Source organism: Nannobrachium achirus, assembly GCF_963921795.1.
Source record: "Nannobrachium achirus genome assembly, chromosome: 20".
Taxonomy (NCBI): domain Eukaryota; kingdom Metazoa; phylum Chordata; class Actinopteri; order Myctophiformes; family Myctophidae; genus Nannobrachium; species Nannobrachium achirus.
The window spans coordinates 15914909-15932441 of NC_137827.1; the positions used below are offsets into that span (position 1 = coordinate 15914909).

At 42.0% G+C, this 17533-nt stretch overlaps 2 protein-coding genes across 2 annotated transcripts in view; one reads left to right on the top strand and one right to left on the bottom strand.

Moving 5' to 3' along the window:
* Positions 1-17533, top strand: part of fam167b (family with sequence similarity 167 member B) — a gene marked incomplete at its 5' end in the record, with an annotated part of 214550 nt that overhangs the window by 76590 nt on the left and 120427 nt on the right. The gene's annotated exons all lie outside the window — the stretch shown is intronic.
* tmem54a (transmembrane protein 54a) lies at positions 178-12978 on the bottom strand (the record flags this gene model as incomplete). The annotated part of the gene is made up of 7 exons (XM_080750846.1): positions 178-306; positions 4292-4426; positions 5393-5596; positions 6422-6481; positions 7310-7506; positions 11126-11208; positions 12938-12978. 7 exons carry the CDS (start codon positions 12976-12978, stop codon positions 178-180), a joined length of 849 nt encoding a protein of 282 aa, XP_080606972.1.

Sequence of the window (17533 nt, forward strand, 5' to 3'; positions counted from 1 at the left end):
TGGCAAAAAATATCAGGAGAATAAGAAAATATCCGCAGATCAAGAATAGTCAGGGCACTCCCGATGGGGTTTAATAGGTTAAACCCATGTGTGTTCTAGGTTCCAATACTTTTAAACCTATGCGATTGTAAAGTTCCAGTACTTTTGAAACGTCGTTCCACAGTAGGTTCCGCTGGGTCAGAGCCAGTCACTGTGCTCTGCTACAGCGTTGCATTCCAGCAGCTCGTGCTGCTCTGTGGCCTCGGCGATCGTCTCCGAAGTTGGCGGCGGTGACGACGCCACTTCATCAGGCCTCTGAATACGCACCTGGAAACAAATGCAGAATGGATTTACACACACAGCAGGGATGGGACGATATGAAGATTTCATGTCACGATTATTGTTACCCAACATCCATTATCCAGGGCGGAACATAATTATGTCGAAAAAACAGCAGATGTACAAGCTCACAACGATTTGGTAGAGAGTAAAAAAAAAAAAAAAAAAAAAAGTATGTTATTTCCAGGTCCGTTTTACCAATTCTAGAGGGTTTAAATGGTACAGGATATGCAGCTCGGCAAATAAAACCCATTTACTATGCGGCACCTTACCGATCGCACCCGTCATCACGTATTAACACATTGGCCGCCATTTTAACATTGACTGTTTGGCTCTCCTGCCATTTTGTTTAATGAAAAAATTTATATATTTTTTTTTATATTGACATTTTTCCTAAATTCTGTATTCTTTTGACAATGTCCTACAGTACCTGAAATGAAACAAGACAACCTCTAGTCTCACCAAAAAATAAAATAAATAAATAAAAAGCTTTTTTTTCTATAGTTGCAGCCATCTCAAAATAGCCATTTTTGACCAAAATCCAGCTATAATTGAAAAAACTGGAGATATTTACCTTTTTGTGATCGATCGCTTTTCAAGTGGATAATTCAGTTGATATTTGAATTTATGGCGTCAGGCACTTATCAGATAAGTGTACTAGTGTAATAAGTGTAATTGTGTAATAGGGCAATAACTGGAATAGTGTAATAGGGCTGTAATAGGTCACCTCTTGCCCTTAGGGCGTCATACTGACTTCACAGAAATAGAAATAAGCTTTTTACCTTTTATTCAACATTCAAGTGTTTTATTTTGCACAGATCACATTTTGACACACACACACACACACACACACACACACACACACACACACACACACACACACACACACACACACACACACACACACACACTTATAACTTATAACTTTATATAAGGCAAGGCCTATGTGTATAACTGTAAATATGTTCCCCATATTCAATTGTTTTTATTTATTTGTGGCACTTGCTTTGGCGATGTAAACGTAGCCTATGTTTTCTCATGCCAATAACGTTCCTTTGAATTGAATCGCTCTCATGCTCTGTTGATTGATGTGCGCAAACTGCTGGCTGCATGGCCTCAGTGGCCTGTAGAGAACTGATTGGGACAATTTGCCCTGCTTGTTGCTGATCCGTTCTGGGTCTATACCAGATGCGGAAACGTGTCTTGCATGTATCTGAGTGTTACATAACCGGATACAGTAGGCGGGCTTTAGAACAGAGCACACTCATTATAGTCTATGAGCACACTGCTGCGATGTGCGATCACGCTAGATGGTTCCAGGAGCGCTGCACGTTTAGACGTTCTCTTCTCAGGCTGCGCGCTCGTGCACGGCGCGCCTCAAATGCACATGCCTGCATGCGCGCGCGCATCGCGCGTGCACAGCAGGGAAAACCTAGCGAAGCTAAACAGTAGGCCTACTTTGGAAACAGCTGCCAAATGATGATCGTCGCGTTTGCTTTTTCTTACTCGTTGAAACGATTATCGTGCTTGTGATGCGGCTGATGCGACGAGGCGTTGTGTGCTTGTAGATCTGCTATTTTCAGTACTTTTGTTACATGGAGTTATATGGACCTTGGACGCGACCCTTTCATCAGACTGGAATATTATCCACCAAAACAACAGTACGTTTAGGATGGAAACAGAGCTGCCAAATGATGATCGTCGCGTTTACTTTTCTTACTCGTTGGAGGACACTCGTGAAACGATCATCGCGCTTGGGATGAGGCGTTGTGTGCTTGTAAATCTGCTATTTTCACTACTTTTGTTGGAGTTATATGGGCGCGACGCGTCGCTTTTCTTCAGACCAGAAAAGCCTGACCGAGGACTTCGCCGGGGGGTATTTTCTCCTCTCCTCTCCCGCGAGCAGGGCTTGAAGATCGGATTGGTAGTCGAATGGACCGGCGCTGCATCAGGTGATTCTATGTGTTTGTACTGTAGTGGGTTGTTTGGCTCAGAGGCTGAGGATCTGTTCAAATGCTTCATTATTTTATACTTTTGCTATTGAAAAATAGCAGATCTACAAGCTTGCAGCGCGACACTCGTTGCCATGCTGTGAGCTTGTATATATCTATTTTTGAAATCCCCCTATGAAGACAATTCGCCGCAGTGAATCCTTGTACCCACTGGGTACAAGGATTCACTGCGGGCCCCCCATGAATTTTCTTCATAGGGGGATTTCAAAAATAGATATATACAAGCTCACAGCATGGCACCGAGTGTCGCGCTGCAAGCTTGTAGATCTGCTATTTTTCAATAGCAAAAGTATAAAATAATGAAGCCCCTTCCACCTTGGGCCCTAGTAAATCAGACTCAGTCCCACTTTTCCCTTGTGACGCTCCTGCTGATCTGATCTTCTGATCTTCGTTGTTGTGTGGCTGCCTGGGACATAATATTTTGTTGTCGAGACTTTGGGGGTTATGATGAAGCTGTGTGTTGTTGGCCAATGAGGCAGGTCATGGCTTTCCAAGTGAACATTTTACTGGATTTTGTTTGATTTGTGCAAAATGGTCTCAGATCCAGCTGCTCCGTTTGTCGCTTCTGCCAGCCCCTTCACCAGGCATGTACACATAGACATCAAAGGGGGCTTGAGCCCCTGCCCCTGAGGGCTGCATTCAATAGAATTGTCCACCAAAAGGCCCCTTTAGAAATGTCAGCCCCTGCCTCTCTAAATATTCTCTGCACATCCCTGCCCCACATCCTTCTACATGCGTGTGCCCAGTGTGTCGCTGATTGCACTCTGCGGGCTGCGCTCTGCCACGCTAAATGCATTCACTGTGGTTTATTGGGAGTTTTATTCATTTCTATTGAGATTTATACGTTATTACACTCTTGTTTTCAAACACACTTACTTTGATGAGTGATATCTTTGGTTCCTTATATGACAGAAAGCTCAAACTTTTTAACGGGCTGCAGAAGAATGTAATTAAACATTACATTATATAAAAGCAAATTCTCGGGACTATCGGGCCTGGCGGGGAGCGACATTGGAATTTTCTCGGGACTATCGGGGGAGGCGGTCAATGTGTTAAGGTCCTATATTACTTTAAGTACAACAATGACAGCTCTTTCTTACATTACATTATCATGTTTGTTGATAGAACATATTTGACTCTGAACTTCAACTTCAAATTATTGCAACAACCCAGGTTTACAGCTGTAAAGAAGTGGGTGAAATTATTTTTCATACAAGCTCGCATCATTTGTAGTTTATTTTCAGGAAAGGGAAGAAAAATAGAGATGGAAAGAAAGACCCAAGGAAGACAGGTCAGATTTCATTTGCTCCTCTGAACTGCACTCTAGTGGATGTAATGCTTAACAGCCATACCAGTAAAAGGAAGCATAGTAGTATGTGAGCTGTTACATGGTTGGAAACTACAGACACACCGTATTATTTTCATAACATGTAGGGCATTTATACTGGCAGTGGCAGTGGTTCTCAACCTGTGGGTCGGGACCCCCACGGGGGTCCCCAAATGATTTTGGGGGGTCCCCAGATGATTAGCTTAAAATTTAACGTTGTTTTCTCACTCAACAGTAAACAAACCAACATACAGTTTAAGTGTACAGAGGGCATATGCACATTTCTAAAGTGACAATTTAAGGACTTTTAAGACCTTTTTAATACCTCTAAAATAAAAATGTAAACATTGTCAAATATTAGAGGCAGAAATTGTGAAAATAGACAATCTACATGCTCACAACGCCTCTGCTTTGTGAGCATGCCTATTTTCACAATAGTACCGTGTTAAACAAAATGTACTGCCTCAACTCTTCCAACTCCAAGTAGTGCTCGTCAGGGTGGGCTGGGGGGTCCCCAGTTTGGGGGTCACGGCCTGAAAAGGTTGAGAACCACTGGCATATTGTACCACACACAAAAAACAAACACAGCCAGTGGACACAGATCACATAAAAATAACCTAAAATGACAACTTACTCTTCTAGCCTGGATGGGCCTTCTTCGTCTGCACATGCGGAGGAAGGAGGTGCAGGCTGCGAAGCACCGGAAGGAGAACACCATCTCCACCAGAGACATCACGATGAGAGGAACCCACAGAATCACTGTGGTTCCCTGGCAGAGAGAACGGGCACCAAGAAACAATGTCACAACTACGACTAAAAACACAGTTGCTATCCAAGTTCAAGGTTCAATGTTTCTCTTACATCGTATACAGGTACATAAGCATGAAATGACTCTGTTCTGGTTCCTCAGACTAGTATTAGTTAGTAGTTTTTTAGTAGTTTACTAGTAAAATTGCTCCTCGGAGCACAGGTCCCTGCCAGGCCGGTAGAAGTAAATCTTATCGGACGCTGCGTTCATCATTTGAGGGATATTGTTCAAAACAAGCCACTGCTGCAAACTTTGGAAGCCAATCTTAGCCAATCAGGATGGAATATGAAGAATCTGACAGAGTAATCTTTATCACATGACTATAGAGATAATATGTACAGATTTGCAGGATCTTTGGACAAAATCTATAGGAGTTAATATAAGTGAAAAAAGTGCCTCCTGGAAGCGCTATAACAGGCAGTGGTTCTCCTCTGGCCTCGTGGCGATCGTGCCAACGGTGCCGAGGATACACATACACATACGGGCGGACACACAAACAAACACACACACACACACACACACACACTCAGGCGGACAGACGGACGGGATGGAAAACAGTCTGGGCCACGCATTTGGCCTGGCGTAGACCACAAGTAAGAAAATAAATATAATAACTATTATAACTAATCAAGAATAGCAGCACTATTAAGAGAGATCAGTTCAGAGGTTGTCCTTGCGCTTAAGGAGTTTGAAAATGCTGTGTACAAGATTCTTACTCCTGGGATATGAACATCTTTTCACATAGACATGCAGTCTGTGTGTATGTAAAAGCTGTAAAGTGCCCTGTACCTGTGTCTTTGGCATTGAGAGTTTGTTTAGCTCTGCTTTTTCCAGGGCATCTATTAACTATTTGATCAAATATACTACTTGGTTCGAGTGGTTCAAGGCATAGCTAGCTGTACGTCCATCTTTAAGTTTCTGACTTACGTAGATGCGAGTGGGGTCGAAGGGACATTCGTTGGTGATGCTGGAAAAGGCATCGACAATGATGATTTTGTCCAAATCCTTGCAATGTGTCAGCAGACTGCGTCCGCCATGAATGATGGCTTTGACCATGGAGACCATCAGGCCCAAAGTGGAGGCAGCTGCCAAGAGACCCGCCACGAAACTGAACACCAACAGAACCCACTTCTGTAAAGAACAGAAGCACAACACAGATGCACCAAGGTTAAAGTGAGATTAAACTTTGCCCGAACCTGGCCATGATATAAGTTCACATATTGCCAATCATCTTTATCTGTTGCAGGTCTCAAAATAACACTGTTGGCAGACAATAACAGCAAGTCCTGTTGCTTAGTTTTGGGAATTGTTTATCACAGTCCATCCACTATTATAGCTCCTGATACGTTGTGCATATGCACTTTATGCAGCAATACTCACATTTTTCAGAATCTGTGGCAATGTGTCACACCAAATGTGAATTTATCCCCTTGGGGAAATTTGTCCTGCTTTGATCAGTGGTGCCCTCTAACGTCAAATAATCTGACAGGTTGTAAATGTCAGTGAACACCAGATGCTCTTTCAAATTCAAAGGTGAATTAATATAACATGAATAGAGCCACTCCACTTCCCCCAAAATAAGCAACAGGACAAAGTTTACAAAGTATAAATATCGTCAGAATCTGCTTTGCTTGGTTTTGCTTACAAAGTCAAATGATTCCTTGTTTCTAACTCTGAAATACTTGGACTTGTAGTTGTATCATGGAGCCTTAAATTAAAATGTATTTCCTCAGCAAAGGTATTATTTGTTGGTATTATCAAGAGATAAATGTACATAGGAGGAGCGCACCGTCAAGTGTGTATAATCTGAGGTGGTTCCATAATTTGAATACAGGATTCAAGCCTTCCTCTGTGTAACTTGTCATTTTGTCTACCATTAAATCAACACACTGCACTCAGAACAGAGGGCAAGTTCATTTGAGAGTTCTAATCAGATGAATAAGAAACTGTATTTACCAGTGCCTTGTTTTTCTTGTTTTTTGACAAGACAATGGCGGTGATTCCACTTATTATGCCCTGAAAGAAACAATTGAAATATACATTGAATCAACTAGTCACAGTGTGGCCTGTTTATAGCATTGTATCAATGGCCTTTGTTGAAGTGAATTTACAATCTTGTAACACAATCTACAGCACTGGTTCTCAAACTGTTTTGGTTGCAGTACACGCTTATACTAATGTCTGAAGCCAAGTACCCCCTTCCCCTGACAACAGCATTTCGCTTATAAAATGTACATCAAAGTTCAGTCCCAATGCCTATATGTTAAAAATAAAACAGCATAATAGCAAATAAACATTGCTTTCCATTCAATAACAGTTGTACTAGTCAAGGTATTGATGTAATTTGGTTTAACAATTTACAGATGAGAAGGTTCACATAAAGACTATCAATATTTTGTCATTGCCCTTAAAGGGTTAGTTCACCTCTGGGACAGCCAGATCTTATTTTATTGTTGTTTGGGACACGGTCAACACATGATGCAGCATGATGACTCATATGATGCAAAATGCATCATCATTCATGCTGAAACACTAAAATATCTCAAAACACAGATTGAACACAAAACATAACTCAAGATTGTGTTGATCGTGTCCCAAATAACAATAAAATAAGGTCTGGTTGTCCCAGAGGTGAACTGGCCCTTTAACAGTAAAATACATATTTTCTCCTGTACCCCCTGCAGTATCCCCTCGTACCCCCTTCAGAGAAACACTGATCTACAGGTTAATGTTTTTGTTTCCGGTGCATTCTCTACATTGGGTGTGTATTTATGTAGCCCCGCAACTGCACATCCCCTTAAGGCCTAGAGGGGTCAGCGTTTCATTAGGGTAGGTGCCACTTACAAAAAGGCCAGCCACAATGGCGATGACGTTGGCGATGGCGTACACCATGGCCCGGGCCACAGCGTTCACGTTGATGTGCCTGAGAACAGCGCCGTGCACCAGGGCACCCAGCAGGAAGTTCACATGTCCCACTAGCACCAGTCCCAGGCCCATCTTCATCAGGGCCTTGTTGTCCTTCAAGTTGACACAGCATAGTCCTACAGCAAGCCCCCCAATAAACATTTAGAACACAATGTCAGCGAGGATGACCTCCAACATAATAAGATTCTTGTTAACCACTTATTTCATACTGTACTAACGTAGGACGGCATCTTGTAGGCAAGCTTGCCATGTGTCATAAGCTTGTAGATCAGTCATTTTCACTATTTGGGACATTTTTCGCCTATAATGATGACACCTGTCTGAAAGTTGTTAATTGGCTTTTCAGAAAGTCAAATAGTTACTTTTTCTGAGACGCTTTACGACAAATAGCCTATCATTACAAACAACAACAATTATATTCTCCCACAGCAATGTTTACAAATCCAAGCACTCTTGAAATAAATGCTGTATTAACAAAGAGACTACATGGCATGAAAGCAGATGTAATAATACCCACATCTGCTTTTTGAAATTGATCTGATCCGACACACACCTAAGCCCATTCTTGTGTCACTTCTTGTTGCCCGTTTTGTTTTGTGTTGTTTTTTTGATAGATGCTAATTTTATACTATGAAGATATTGTTCATATGTTTCTTATACTGCTTGCTTGACCAGGTTTGTACAGCAGCAGCAGTCTACCTCGAGAAATGGACGTGTTACAGCACGTAGGCCTTCCTCAGCGTTTCAAACATGCATCCGTTTCTCGAGGTACACTGCTAATAAAAATCATTTAAATCCTTTCACTGACAAACTTGTCTGATCTCACATCGCTCTGGATAAGAGCATCTGCTAAATGCCTAAATTGCTAATTGAATCTGAGGACAATCATAAAGCTTGGTCGTGAAGTAGTGTACACCGACAATGTGGACGAACAAATAGAGGAAAATCAGGTTGAGTGAGCTGCTCTGACACCGCTGTGCTCAGCACAGCAAGACACAAGTGGGCCAGCAGCAGGTAAACCAACCATACAGAGACAACACCACCTGATTAACAACTAGCTAATTAATCACACACTTCATTGTCCCAGCAGAGATGAGTGATGGTGTAATGCAGGGGTTCTCAAACCTTTTTAGGCTGTGACCCCCACCCTGACAAGCACTTGGAATTGTGGGTATTACATTTAATGTGACTCGTTCCACAGATAAATATTGTGAAAATAGCCGATCTACATGCTCACAACGCCTCGCAGTGCGAGGCGTTGTGAGCATGTAGATCGCCTATTTTCACAATGTTTGCCTCTTGCTTACTTTATGTTTGGCCAGTTTGGTATTAAAACAGTCTTGAAAGTCCTTGAATTGTCACTTTATTAATGTGCAGATACCCTGTATACACTTATGTAGGTTTGTTTACCGTTGAGTGAGATTTATTTTTACATTAAGCTAATCAAGTTTGAGAACCACTGGTGTAATGTGTCACAGCCAGGAGCGTGCTGGAAATGTCTGCAGCGATGGCAGCATAATCAGTATGAGATCTCTGTAGCCAACAATACCATTACATCCCCCAAGGCAGTGTTACTCAACCTGGAGTGTGTGGGGCGAAGGCCCCCCTTGAGTGGCGCCAAAGATCACAGGAGGGGGGGCATGAGGCCTTGCTTCAGGAGGGAGTCCCACATTTAAACGGAATCGTAGCTAACTCCCATATCGTCGCTGTTAGGCAAAAAACCTCTGGTTTAATTAATGCCCTACTTGATCATACAACATACAGCGCCACACAAAAGTATCAAAACAAAAGTAGCAGAGCTACAAGCTCGAAACGAGTTTGCGTGTTTTGAGCTTGTATAGGCTACTGCTAATTTTGCAAAAGAAGTGTGTGTGTGTGTGTGTGTGTGTGTGTGTGTGTGTGTGTGTGTGTGTGTGTGTCTCTGTCTGTCTGTCTGTCTGTCTGTCTGTCTGTCTGTCTGTCTGTCTGTCTGTCTCTGTGTGTGTGTGTGTGTGTGTGTGTGTGTGTGTGTGTGTGTGTGTGTGTGTGTGTGTGTGTGTGTGTGTGTGTGTGTGTGTGTGCCACTGCCCTAGCCTAGCTGGAGCTAGACTTCATCCCCACACATGTTAACATGGAGGGGGATGCAGTTACTAGTTAGCTGCATTAGTATATATAGGCTGGGCCCAGGCTACCACTGCCCCAGGTCACAGAAGGTGGTTAAGAAGAGCCACCTGAAGAGAAAGGGACTAAGCTCATGGGTGGGGTCAGGGTGGGTGTTCAAACATTCAATGAATGCTGGCCTGAGGGCTCCTGTTTACAGTGTAAACTGACCCATACATTCAGTTGCGATTACTGCTAGAGTCCATGTTTTTAGTCCCAACGTGGTTGCCGTTTAGACATGCATAATGTTTAGATAAATAAAAACACAATTAAATGCAACCAGGGACTTCTTTTAACATATATTCAACCAATCTGTATTGTAGAGTAGGCCTGGTGGTCTGCCTACACTTCCATTGAGAAAGTCGGGTAGGGCACAGGTTCTCAACTCAGGAGCGTCCCCACATTATTTTGGCGGGCCGGGTCCCCAGTTGATTAACTTTTCAATGTACAACATTGTTTTCTCAATCAACAACAGTAAACAAACCAAGATAAAGTTTAAGTGTATAGAGGGTTTATGCACATTTCTAAAGTGACAATTTAAGGACGTTTTAACACCTCTAAAATGACAAATTAAACATTGGCCAAATTGTCAAATATTAGAGATAGAAATTGTGAAAATAGATGATCTACATGCCCACAACGCCTCGCAAAAATCTGCTATTTTCACAATAGAACCATGTTATACAAAATGTAATTCCTCAACTCTTATTGATATAATATTTTGGGGGGTCACAGCCTGAAAAGGTTGAGACCCACTGGGATAGGATACCTACTGGTTGACACTCTGCCTGGAAGACTGTCAGATAATGTGGCCTCTCATGCTAGGCAGGTAGCAGGCCTACAGTAAGTAGGACACAATTGCTATTATGCCTAGCATCCAATTTACAATGTATGTATTGTAGCCAGCCATTAGCAGAGGGACTTACAGTCTAAGCAATGTAAACACACACATCAAATGCACTATGTGCCTCTGTAATCTAGGATCATAGGTAAACATAGCCCTAGAATGTCTGTGAATTCACATACATAGAGAAAGGTAAACAAAGAACTTAGCATCAGTTTAAGAAGTACAATATAATAATACAAAATATATAATAACATTGAGACAATAGGATGCAAGCCAGGTCAACAAATTAACCTGGCATCTGTCTAATAACATCTAAAATTACATTTTAACCTTTGCATTTTAATGAGAAGACTCATCCGAATGAACATTTAAAATTAAATAAAGATATGCTACTAGACAAGAAGAGACAGGCTATGTTATGAAGCCGACCACCTGAACAGAAAAGGTGTTCAAACCAGAAATACCAGAAAAAGCATCATGAAGCTCCATTTACCTGACAGTGGGCTGACTGCATGTGACCACACCTAAAAAACGTATTTCTTCTGTTTTGTATGCAGCTGTTTAAACATACACACACATTTAAACAACTTACCCAAGGATGACATGATGAACTTGTAGTGGTTATTTTGAGTCGATCACATCCAGCCCAAAAACAGTCGTGGTAATAAAGCCATTTCTCTCTGTTATAGTTTTCTTTTCTACACCTCCGTTTTTGTGTTCGTGCGTCTTCTTCCTCCTTCGCTGCTCACCCGTGCACACCAGGTGCTCACCTGTGGATGCCTGGTCGTCGTCATGTAGTAGGAGGGACCAGATGTCTTTGCTCCACCCACAACTTCCAAGGACAGACTGAGACAAAATCACTTTGAGGATCACAGATCCGGTCTAAAGCGGATACGGAAACACTCTATCTGCGCGGGTTAATATATACGGATACAGTAGGCGGGCCTTACACCGGATGTGAGCCCTGAGCAGTAAATAGGCTCCCGATGGGTAGCCGCACAAAGTTTTAATGTTTCATCTCCAAAACATGTTTTGCACATTACTTATGTGCTTAATAAACTTTAAGCAAAGTGTGTGTGCTACTGCCTGCTTTCATCTTGTTCTACAAGCTTGCTGCTTGCCTACTACTCAGTATAACAATGTACCCTAATTAAAGTTAATTGCCAACACCTGTGCAAACTGAAATGTCCATGGCATGAGTGCCATCTTGGTCTTTTTAAAAGCCAGGCCTTTTGACAAAATGAAAGAGCTGCCAACTCGATGAGCTTCACCATGGGGATTCTTAAGCTGTTAAGACTGTGTTTTATTATTGAATTTACAACGTGTCCTGTTCTATCTGCTTTCCGCTCTCCAGTTGGTAGTGATGTTTTCCCATATGACACATCTTTAGGTTCTTGGCAGATGGGCCCTGAATTTCACAGGTTTCCCATGGAAGTTCCTAGAATTCAGGTGTCATGCACTGGATCTCAGCTCAGTCTGTTGGTTGAGAAGAGGTTCAATGGTGTCTTACTAAGTGCAGAGGACTGGCAGCTTGGTAATGACTGCTTCCACAATGGATATTCAGAGGAAAATCTTGTCTTCACTTATGACTTTGCGCTGTGTGGAACAAATCATGTGGTGGTGAGTACAATACATGGATTGCCACTTGTATTTCAAGTAAATTCTGTAAATTGGTGCCTCCTGTAATTCATTATCATTTATGTTTCACAGAACCAGAATGGCTTGGACGTGTTCTACAATTTGCTTCATTTTGTCCCTAGAAGTCCTCTTACCCGGTGGCAAGCTCCCTTCACTGTGCCCATCTCCTGTGTCCCAAACCGGTATGTCTTGTTGATGAATTTAACGGTTTCAACAACTAAGCCCTATATGAGCTATGACCCCTATCTATGTAAATTACATGTGTCGATGTGTCATACAACAAATCTATCTACAATCTCATTTGTGATGCGTTGAAAGTTTGTAGATCTTTTGAAATGTGTAAAAGGAACGATTTTGATGGGTCTCATTTTAGTAGATGCAAGTTTTCAAACCTTTTTCTTTTTTGTTACATTTTCACCTATAACTGTCCAAATGAAGGTCACATAGACGACCCATGGAATTCCCCTTCTCAATACCTCTTCCAAGCATGAAGACTGACTGGGGCTATGCCATAAATGCCATGAATCCAAGCATGAAGACTGATTGGAGCTTTGCCATAAATGCCATGAATCGTGAGTTAAATTTGTTTTCTTTCTGTGAAAATAGAAACTTTGGGATTATAGTGTTTGCCAGCGGCTACGTCATTGTAGTCCTTAGCGGCCATTTCTTGGGACAAAACACAGGTGTTTCAATTGTTTGATTGCATAGAACTAACACTATAGTCTAATCAGAACACCTGTGTAAGGCTGTGTTGTCCCAAGAAATGGCCGCTCTTAGAACTACATTTGGCACACCCTATAGATTTCAAATTTAAGTGTAAGATAATTTTGGCTGCAGCATCCTGGACCAACACAGCAGAGTCCAACCTTTATCAGAGGGGCCAGAGCATCCACCTGCAGGTGTTAGCTAAATGTGGAACTGACCAGCGGCCTTTCATCCAGTCCTGCTGGGTGTCTTCATCCATTTCTCCTGAGACTCGACCTCAGCATGCAGTCATCTTGAATAAAGGGTAAGGTGCAGGTGTTGCAGCATATTAGAGGTTTAAAAGAAATGTCTACTGTCTAACTTCAATATAACCTTAAAGTTGTGTGTAAATATTATGTTAATACAAACTAAATTTGGTAGTTGTCTTTGGTCTCCCTGCTATTCTATTGAGACCAAATCATGTCTTAGTGTCTGGGTTGGACACAACCGTATGATCACTGTTTTTGGTTTGCCACAAATTTTGACCTGAAGGTCAAAATGTAATTTCTCCCCAGAGAAAGTGTGGTTAAAAGATTCAGCATGTGCACTGGAGACCGGGCTTCAAATCCTGGGTAGAACAGTAAGTTGAAAGTTTAAAGGAGTAGTTCACCACATTTTTTCTATTGATTACCCCCATTCTGGGTGGATGCGGACCAAAATCCATTTGGGTCCCCACCCAGAATCAATGGGGTGAATTTATTGCAACCAAAAAATATTGTGTAACTCAAGTCTCCATGGTGTGAGTAATCAATAGGAATAAAAGTCATTTTGGGGTGAACTACTCCTTTTAAAAGTAAGTCAGTAGCTGCTAAATTTGGACCGCTGGCTTTCTCCATAAAGGCATTCAAACCTAGAAATGCATTACCTACTGAAATCAAAGGAATTGAATGATTCCTGACTGTAATAATTATTTGTTTGTGATAAAGTATTTCATTGTACTTGTCTGTAGTGCTCTGGTTTGTATGATGAAAGCTGTACATTTTAATTGCTCTGTACATGTCCCAACTATGGTTACAAAGGTTAAACAATAGTAATAGTTGTACTCAGCTTTGTACTGAAACTATGTTGCATTGTCCCCTCAAATAAAATTCAAACCCAACCAGGTAATTGATTAATAACTGTTCTCTGCCAGGTGCACAGCCACTTCAAGATCCAACCATACCATGGCACAGTTTGTGCCTTCTGGGAGGAAAGATGCAGTGAATTTCATTCTCGACTCTTCACGCCTGATATCTGGGGTGAGTCTGTTACTGACCAGTCAGTCTCTTGCCTGCATACAGTACATTAACCAGTGACCATTGAGCGTGCTGTTAAACATGACCTGGATCTTCTGTCTAAAGGTGTACATCCACTGTAGTGTGGTCGTTTCAGACCAGGGCATCACTGTGGGTTCTAAGGCCTGCAACTACAAGAAAATCCAGTCCAGGTATTGTAGCTACAATATATTAAACTACTTTTTTCTTTTTTCTCTCTCAATAAAGTTACTGATTTTTGTCGATTTTCTTTTCAGTTGGGAGGAGCTGAGTGGTGATGTAGCTGTCTGCAACTGCTGTAGATCAAAGTGTAAAGATCACACTAATAGGAATTCACACACTGGTCAGTGGAAGTATTTAATGCTACGTAGATAGTTTTACATTGTGCGTTTTTCTTCTGACCACTCAATACTCAATATGATGCATGGTCTTGTCATTTCAGCTGCCATGGCTTTAGTCAGTACTGGCCCCTTCATTGTAAATGGAGAACCTATGAGATCTCACCCCCCTGCCCCACAATTTGAGAGGCGATATCGCCCACCAGCCTCAGAACATATGGTCAGATCTCACCCCCCTGCCCCACAACCTAAGGTGAGATCTCACCCTCCAGCGCCAGATGCTGACCCCTCTAGCAATCATGTAGACTTCATGCAGTCTGATGAACCAGCTGCTGAAGTGACTAAATACCACCCATCAACCTCTCATCCTGCCTCTGGAGCTAAAGAAGGCGCAATCTCGTCTGAAAATGAGATCTCTGGACCCCGCTGGCTTCCTGTTCCAGCTGATGCATCGGTCTCAAGTCAGGAGGATCCAGCAGCTAGACTGTCCCTGCCTGATCAGGTGCTGGTCACTCTTAAGGATGAGCTTGATAAGATGCCACATGCGCTGCCACAACTGAGTACCAATGATGTTGCAAAACTGAACCCTACAGCCATGCACTACAACCTGCATCAGAGACCTCCTTTGAAAGGACTGAGTGGGAAGAGGTTCAATGTCATAAGTGATACTGTAAAGAATGGTGTTCCCTTAATGCCAGATGGATTGCTAATCCCTATTCTAGATGGATGGCCAATCCCCCCTCCTCCCATGCTGTACGGCTGGCCAATCCCTCCTCCATATCATGAAATGGCAGCTCGACGAGAAGAGGGTCTGAAGCGCAGAGAATTGGCTCTGAGGACGATGAGGGAGGAATCCCAAAGGAAACGGGCTCTGAGGGAGAGGGAAGAGTCACTGAGGGAAGAAACTCGAAGAAATCAGGAATGGGGCAGAAGATCAAGGATGCCTGACAGTAGAGCACCACAAGAGGGCAACACGCCCTGGCCACAGTGGCCAGCTTATGACTTGAGCCAGCGTGGAAGTGGTCTTGCATTGAAGATGGACAGACAGGCCGACGCTGAATTGGGAACTACTGCTGGCGTCCAACCGATCCTCCGTAGAAAGCTGCAGTTTGCCACAGATGCAGATGGGTCTCAGACACTGAGTTATGAGGAAGAGACAAAGCCAGGTGATGGGAACGGGATGACCAAAACATTGGTGAAGGATGAAGATGTTGTTGAGAAGAGGGCTGTAACAATGAAGGATGAAGATGTTGTTGAGAAGAGGGCTGTAACAGGCCGGGGGCGACTGCTTGCCATGTTCCTGGATCTGATGAGGTAAATGCAGACTATTTATTTTTATTTTTTTAACTTTGGAGTTTGATGTCAATCAGAATTTGGACTATGGTTATGTTTCTGTTAATACTACTATTAATACAACTTTGTTTCTCTCATCAGGAAACTGGACAAAAGAGAATGAAAGTGATCACTGTAATTGAATACTTCATGGATTTTTAGTACATTTGTCATTAAGTTTAAAATAAAGGATTTTCAAGCTTTTCCCTTGGTTCACTCAAATGTTTCTTAAACATGATTACGTTCTGAAACACACCTCATGCTCTGAGTGGTCAAATTGAAGGCGGATGGGGGACTGTCACATTTTATATATAGGCCTATGCATGCATACACCCATACCTAGGGGTGGGCGATATGGTGATAATTATCGCGGAGACGATACAATGTCTCCACGATATGCCTTTTCAGAGACATCGTGATACAATTGAGGGAGCCTTGTAAAAAAAACCTGTTCTGTTAATACAGAGATTCATTACAGAATTCAATTTAAACCTGCATTTTGGACTAAATCAGTAGTTCTCAAACTTTAAAATGTCAAGGTCTCCACTTAACTCTGACAGTATACAAATGAAACGGGTCTGTTTGGTTTCATTTGTATACTGTCAGAGTTGCATACTTAAGTTCAATTTAGACCTCCCAAAAGGAACCCAGAGAGTAGTTTTTTTTTTTGTCAAGTAACTTGAAAAATAACCAACTAACATGAAAAAGAATTGTGATAAAATTGTGTATCGTGATACAGCTTGGGAAAATATCGTGATATTGTATTTTTCCATATTGCCTACCCATACCTAACAGAATCAAGGACCCCTATGGAGACACAAAGTCTCAGTCTCCTTGTGTCTCCATAGGGAACTGCTGTCGGTCAAATTATTGGCTGGAATGCAACAAATAATATCCATGAATTCAAGTCTCCATGGGGCGAGTGACATACAGTATAACCAAAACATGGTCTCCTATACTGTAAATTCAGATAAGAGTTCATAATATAACCTTATATGGTCATATGATCCTCATACACAAATCATACAATTATGTATCATAATTCATATCTATCAGTTACCCCAAAAAATTACATGAGTGCAAAAGAACTGCAAGGACCAGAAATGATCAGGGGTCTAATGCACTTATGTATTGGACTGTAGTTCTTGACCATGAATTGCATTTTAACTGGATATTGTGTTAAATTGTTGTGTGATATTTGTGAGGTTCATGGTGCTCTCTTGGCCAGGCCACTCTTGGAAAAAAGAGATGGGGTTCAGATTCAGAAAGCAAGTCTGAGATGTTTCATGTTACAGTACATAACATCTGAAATAAAATGTATATTTTTACTCCAGATAAAGGTGAAATTAAACCTTTTTTTTACCTTTTTTTTCTTGGACCCCCTTGGAGCCCCACTTTTACAGCAGTGGTTACACCACAATACAGCAGTGGTTCTCAAGAGAGTGGGGACCCCCAGCTAAATGAACAGTTTAACCACCAAATTTAATTTCTTGGCCCTTTCGCATGACCCTCTAACATTCTGCCACATTTCATAAAAAGCGACTGCACAGTTAGGCTATACCAGAAATATGAAATGAAATATAATTAAAAGGGGCTTTTAAGCCGTGACATCATTTTGTAGTCAGACCTCCAAGCAGATTTATTATCAATATCTGTCCCTCGCTATTTCAACAGATCCGAGACAAAAATAACGACTAAAGTATAATTCTACCACTTTCCTTTCAACAACAAAGAGAAGAAAAATTAGTAAATAGTAAAAATAGTAAAAAGATTCACGGGCGCTGGGGCCTTTTGGCCCCAAAAGTTCTCCTCTGCCTACAAAATGATGTCAGACTTAACAGCCCCAGAGGAG